The sequence below is a fragment of the Babylonia areolata genome, chromosome 3 (assembly GCF_041734735.1).
Source record: "Babylonia areolata isolate BAREFJ2019XMU chromosome 3, ASM4173473v1, whole genome shotgun sequence".
NCBI classification, from domain to species: Eukaryota; Metazoa; Mollusca; class Gastropoda; order Neogastropoda; family Buccinidae; genus Babylonia; species Babylonia areolata.
In genome coordinates this window covers 54,433,570-54,441,069 of record NC_134878.1, presented here as the reverse complement: position 1 = coordinate 54,441,069, position 7,500 = coordinate 54,433,570, and the positions used below count along the sequence as shown (strand labels likewise).

Here is a 7,500-nt window from a genome sequence, read left to right as displayed (position 1 = left end):
CGCCCATAACGTTATCATGCAAGAAGCCTGTGGATCATGTCCAGTTTGATATTTACCAGGTCTTCGTACTGGGCGTCGCTGGACTGTTTGCGGGGACTAAGCCAGCTGGGGTCATCTAAAACCCCTTGGGACAGCCGCTCATTTCGGTAACGAGCTTTCCTACCATGCAACAACAGTCATGCGCTGAGTGAGAAAACTGAAAGAAGTGCGGTGGGGAGAGATAATCCCCTCTAATAATAAGCACAATTCATATGTGGTGGTGGTGGGGGGGTGTGGGGGTGGGGGGTGAAATAATCCCCACTGATATGCAGATATTTTGTCTACATCGAAGACAAACAAATCTAGCTGATACTACACAAATAACACATACTTTTTCTTCAAGGTAAACAATAAAGGCTTATATGTACATGTACAATTCTATACATTCACACACACACACACACTCTCTCTCTCTCTCACAATCACACACACACACACACACAACACACACACACACTATTTTAACACTAAGAAGACAAATCTGACACCACAAAAACACAAAATATACATAATTTCTAACTTCTAAATATGAACAGGTAACAAAATAACCACCCTTTAGAATAAGTGTCTTAAAACCACTGAACTTTCTTTTTTTTTTTCTTTTCTTTTTTTTAAATAATTTACCCCCATACCCTCTCTCTATTGAAAAGGAATAAAAACTGTGCACTGAACAGAAGTGTGGAGGACAACACCAACAAAGTTTCGTCAGAATTACCACCGCTTTGATTTCCTCAACTATGTCCTGGATTCGCTCTGAATTGTCCCAAAAAGCTTCCCGAATCCTTCAAACACCAAAATTGAAAACATTGCAATCATCTTGTTCTTTCTCCAGATTTTAAGATATACTCCTATTCCCTTTTTATTGGCCCAATATCATTTATCAAATTCATATCAAAATGAAAAGACTAAACTAAAAAATAGGAAGAGATCTGGGGTTGTGTGTATATATATATATATATATATATATATATATATATATATATATTTAATGACGTTACAGAATCCATTGATTGGCTTTTCGACTTAAACAATAACAAAGTGCACAAACTGGGTGGCATAAAATGCATATATCTATCTATCTATATATCTGTGTGTGTGTGTGTGTGTGTGTGTGTGTGTGTGTGTGTGTTTCATCTCTGATTCCACTGAAAATGTTTAACATAGAAAAAGAAAAAGCCTGCTAACATTTTCATTCAAAAATACAACAGCAGTTTCCAGTCCTTTGACCTTTTACAACAAAATGTAAGCATACTGTCCTCTCTTTGTTCTGCACTCTCCCACATGACTCGGTTTTCTTGTCCTGTTAATTTTCTGGTCCATTTATTTATTTTAAACAAAATGCACACACACACACACACACACACACACACACACACACACACACAAACAAACACACAAAGAGAAGAGATCCATCTACCTGACAAATGACAAAACGCATGAATACTGACACACACACTCACTCACTCACACACACACACACACACACACACACACACACACACACACCACACCACACACATGCACCAAACCACACATGCACACACTAACACAAGAGGACGGACGGACCAGTCTACTTCTCAACAAAAAAAAAAAAAAATGGACACATGACAAGTGGCACAAAAAAACTTACTTCCAATCCAACTCTTTATCGAGTTCAGCTAGCTTCCTTTCCGACTGTCACAAGATGAAGGAAGAAAGCATCAATGAAAGAAGGCCACAAGAGAGCAGAGATCATTCCTCCCGCCCACACCCCCACAAAGTCAACCCCCTTGACTGCTAAACCTTGGGGAAATGAGGTCAGTGTGGAGTGATGGCCTAGAGGTAACGCGTCCACCTAGGAAGTGAGAGAATCTGAGCGCGCTGGTTCGAACCACGGCTCAGCCACTGATATTTTCTCCCCCTCCACTAGACCTTGAGTGGTGGTCTGGACGCAAGTCATTCGGATGAGACGATAAACCCGAGGTCCCATGTGCAGCATGCACTTAGCGCTCGTAAAAGAACCCACAGCAACAAAAGGGTTGTTCCTGGCAAAATTCTGTAGAAAAATCCGCTTCGATAGGAAAATCAAATAAAACTGCATGCAGGAAAAACTACCAAAAAAATGGGTGGCGCTGCAGTGTAGTGTAGCGACACGCTCTCCCTGGGGGAATCAGCCTGAATTTCACACAGACAAATCTGTTGTGATAAAAAGAGAAATACAAATGAATCTGGAGTGCAGTTACTATTTTGTCTGTGTGTGTGTGTGTGTGTGCTTTCAAGTGGAGTAATTGATTTTGCCGAACAAAAGTAATGACGTACCACCAAGAGGGAAATGTTCACGCAAAAAAAAAAAAAAAAAAGAATGGAGACTGGCATTGTAACCAAAAGTTGTCACTGAACATAAAACAGTCTCAGCACAGCAAGGGTTAAGTGAAATGACAGCCTTCAATGATGTGCATATGTACTCATCAACAGCAGTCAAGGGGTTAATTTTCCCCTAGAAAACCAAACGTCTGAGATAAAGACTCCACACCTTACACACTCCTCCCACAACTTACTTTACTTTTTGTGTGTGTGTGTGTAAAATTTATAAAATCAAAAAAATCACTTTAGGAAAGTCATTACAGACCTAGTAAACTGACATCATCAAGATATTACAACTGGAAGATCAACAAAGAAACTACATTAGGAATAACAAATATACGCACAAAGCAGACTGTTCTTAACTGTCCTACTAAAGTCCTATTTTTTTACCCAACTACCACCACCCTCCTTCAAGGAAGAGAAATTTCCATATAAAACAGTACATAGCCTGCCTTACCCACCACCCATCCCCTACTCACCTGAAAAAACAACAACAACATAATAATAATAATAATAAAGTAATGATGAAATATAATATGAATAAGAAAGTAATAAGTAAGGCAAATTCAGCTCATAAAGTTTTCAATCTGTAAGCAATAACCTGCACTCAGATTCACCACAGCACCCCAAGGACTGTTCAATACCTTGCAGATATAATACTGACTACAACACAAGCAGAGTATTCAAACAGCATACATACAAAATGCAAAAAAGTGAAAATTATACACAGGTGTGTGTGTGCACCAAACAAGCACCCCTATAATGGATGTGTATATATATATATATATATATTTATGTGTGTATATATGTATATGTACAATACAGAGCATCAAATATATAGGTTTTTCCTTTCTTTTTTTCCCCCCGATGCACTCACCTCAAGAGGTCTGTCGTAACTGGGATCATTTGTACGCCTGGAAAATCATCATCGATTTTCATAATATTAAACATATGATGTGCATGCACTGTATGATTTACTGTGCAAACACTTCATGTATTTTCAAATCATTTTCATCCTCATTATCATTACTATGATTGTGACTACTATCATCATCATTATTATACATTATCATTATTATAATTATCAATATATTATCATCATCACCATTATCATTATCATCATCATTATTATTATTATTATTGATTTATCCACTTGATCTTGAGTGGTGGTATGGGTGCTAGCTATTCAGAAGAGATGATAAACTTAAGTCATGTCAGTGCAACATGCACTCAAAGCATGTAAAAGAACACATGGCAACGAAAACGTCTGAGTGTAGCAAAAGTTCTTAAGAAAAATCCACTTTGATAGTAAAAACACCACCAGCACCACTTGTAGACAAAAACAAATGAAGAAAAATAACAACATGGGTGGTGCTGCACTGTGGCAACATGTTCTCCATGGGACAGCAGCTTGTATTTCATACACAGATATCTGCTGTGACAAACAAAATTAATACAATGATACAGTATCCTCTTCTTCTACGTTTGCAGGCTTCATCTCCCACATTCACTCATCTTTTCTTCCCCCTCCTTTTTTTTTTTTTTTTTACCTTTCTTTTTTTCTTTTTTTTTCTACTGTTCCCCTTCATGGGCGAGGGCACCATTACAACAACAACAACAAAAAAACACAAAAAAAAGCCATAAAGGCTTATGCTGAATCCTCGTTATCAAAGATTATTGTCTTGTGTGGACAAGTGGGCTTTTACTCTGCCATACAGGAAGCCATACTCCTTTTCCAAGGGTGTGCATGCTGCTTATGTTCCTGATTCCATAACCCACCGAACACTTAAATGGATTACAGTATCTTTGATATGCATATATCTGATCTTATGCATGTGTATACACATGACAGGGGTTCAGGCACTGATAGTAGTTCTACACATAATGTTGACCTGGGGGATCATATGAAATCTCTGCCCTTAACCCACCAGGTGTGATGAGGAATCCAACTCAGGAAACTCACGTGAGAAACCAGTAAGCTAACCAGTTAAGCCTCTGCAAACATCATAATACATTATAATCATCACACACATGTTAACGTCTATACATGCATTCAGTGGAAATATGAAAAGCAGGAGTACCTCAATGGGTTATGGAAACAAGAACAAACCCAGCATGCACACCCTCTAAAACAGAGTATGGCTGCCTATGTGGCAGGGTAAATAAACAAAACGGTCACACATGTAAAAAGTTGCAGGTCTGTCTGAGTGTGTATGTGTGCGTGTCTGAAATCTGACTGACTGACACAAGAAACGAATAATGAGTGCCCAAAGGCAGCTGTCAGTCGGATCTACCCAGGTAGGCAGCCTGTTGTGCAAATGACTCCGAGTTTGTTTTGTAAAGCACTCAGAACTTGGTCTCCAACCAAGGACAGGTGCTATATAAGTATTCATATCATCATCGTCGTACCTGTAGCGAGACTCCTGTTGTCTCTTTTTGTCCAGCAACTCATCATAGGAAGGCACAGGGGTGGCCCATACATTGCGAGGGGTGAAGGGTGGCTTGCCAGGGTCACCCGTTTTCTGAACAAAACCATTGCGTGCGGTGCGTGCACACACACACACACACACACACACACACACACACACACACACAGGCATCAGCATGATGTGTGTAACAGGCAGAGAGTTGAGTAATCAGAATTCATGATAACAGAATTATAAACCGTGTGTACTGTTACATATGTGTATGGAGAGTATACTGATGTCCTTAATTCATATATTTCTTTTACAACCCGTTATTTTTTATACACACACATACACACACGTACACGCACACACACACACACACACACAAGTACACGCACACACGCACACACACGCACCAACTTTGGGGCAAGGGGAGGGAGGGGGGTGCCATTTCAAATGCGGTATGAATGTCTCTTTATATTACATTGCACTTTTTATATACCCTTTGACTATGAAATACTGCAAATGAAAAAAAAAAACCTTCATAAATCAAACAGTTCACAACAAATATTCTTATCATAACAACTGCCACAGGAGCTGGGAGCACAACAGATCCAACCCTCGATTCACAAGGGAAACAATCAGAACGCAACTAGCAAGAAGTGTAATCAAACGATGAAACAAAATAATAAATACAACAGGGCTTCAAAGTATCTAGTTTGTTTTGAGACAGTACTCAAAACAAAAACAAATATTCCAAAAATGGGTGAACCCAAAATATAACACCTCTTTGAATATAATGGATTGAAAATACAATGCACCAGAAATGCTACTTTTTTTTTTTTTTTTACCTTGTAAAATTCATGGTTACAATAAGCCAAATAGCCAAATATACGATTAAAATCAACGTACTTTGGCAGAAAGAATCTCCAAATACATTCAGGCGGTTATCAAGTAATACCCAAAATGATACATATAAGTCAACAGATTTCAAAATATGAATTCATTTTTGAAGTGTTTCAGTTTCCCAATTAGACTGACTGAATGATTGGTTGGATAGCTGGTTGATTAATTAATAATGACCATAAAGGATGATTTTTTTTTTCAGGAATACATGCACCATATACCAAGTAAAATGAACTGTACTCAAAGTGAATAAAACAAGACAAAAATGACACACTGATTCCTTCTGTATCTTTTAAAATACAGAAATGATGAGCAACCCACACTGTATATCACAACAACATCATGATTAATTAATAGCAAAAACCAGCAAATGACTGAAACATTGAACCACATTAATTCAGAGATGTTCAGATTGAACAGGAAGGTTAGAAAGTGAAAAATCACCAGTGTAAAAAAAGAGTCGAGAGACATTAGATCACACACTCAAGGTATGAACTGTGAGGCCGGCAAAGCACTCAGTGACAAAAGTAACACATTCCTTCAGAACATGTTCAATCTGCCCACTGTCCTTTCTTGGCCTTGCAAACATTCAATCATAATCTGATCTTTGTTATCATAAAAGAAACAAAATGAATGAATGAAAAAAATGCTTTCAGACATTTACACTTACATATATCTAAAAAAATTATTTTAGACAACCATAATAACACATATTCAGATATCGCCTTGTATGTGTTTAAACAATTTCCTACAATGTTTAAAAAATCTCAGTTTTTGGTGTGATTTTTTTTTTCTTTTCTGTTCTGCCTACCATCTCACTAACTTATGCACTTCTTAGTAATCTAGTGGCTGTGTGTGTGTGTATATGTGTGTGTGTGTGTGTGTGTGTGTGTGTGTGTGTTGTATTTGATGCATGTATGTATAACAATTTGTTCTAAACATTACCACCATTATTATGTTCCCTCCACAACCACAATGATCTGACTTGATTACCACACTTTTCAATAATTCATCATATGGTGATTCACTTAGATCTTTACTTTGTATTCTGACATTTTCATTGCTTTTTTATGTTAAGTGGTGAAATGATTAAGCACTGAGTTTGAACACACTGGCCAACATATTTCAGAGCACAGTAAAGAGAAAGAGGAACAGATGTCTTATTACACAGCACCTGGTGTGAAAATAGAAGATAAAGAATTTTTTTTTAAAATCAGTCAACAGGAAACCATGTCATCTTTTTGGAAAGAACTTTTACCTTGACCAAATAGACAACTTTCTGAAAAACAGAAAATGACCAACTTAATTTTCAAAAACTATAATTATATAAAATATACTAATGATATAAAGACCACACAATTAATCAACGTCATAAAAAAAACACACCTTTATTCATCCTCAAAAGGAAATCACAATGACAATCATCTCCCCTTCAGAAAGATTGTTTTAAAAAAAAAACAAGAAAAAAACGAATGCCTACATTTATCATATTGTCACAGTCCAATATGAACAACTGACAATCAATTAAAAACATTTCTCTCACACGCACACATGCACACGCACGCACACATGCGAACCGAAAGGCACATGCAGACAAACGCGTGCACACACACACATATGTACATCCCATGCATGCCCACACGTCTTCAAGTTATATTCATCACCCACCCCAGTGACAGGTAATAATTATATTTCTCTGTTCCTACAAATCCTTACCCAAGAAAAAGACCAAACAAAACTGAGCTGCAGTCCGAATGCAAGTAGATTTCCCACATAAAAAATTATACTGACTGCTTTTTGTGAC

At 37.5% G+C, this 7,500-nt stretch overlaps 1 protein-coding gene across 1 annotated transcript in view; it reads right to left on the bottom strand.

Annotated features, from left to right (window-relative positions):
• Positions 1-7,500, bottom strand: part of LOC143280118 (uncharacterized) — a 97,149-nt gene that overhangs the window by 35,640 nt on the left and 54,009 nt on the right. The window contains exons 16-19 of the mRNA XM_076584672.1: positions 4,792-4,904; positions 3,260-3,296; positions 1,670-1,713; positions 57-159 (exon numbers count right to left, since the gene is read on the bottom strand). Coding sequence (XP_076440787.1) covers positions 57-159; positions 1,670-1,713; positions 3,260-3,296; positions 4,792-4,904 — 297 coding nt within the window. The remainder of the gene's footprint in view (positions 1-56; positions 160-1,669; positions 1,714-3,259; positions 3,297-4,791; positions 4,905-7,500) is intronic.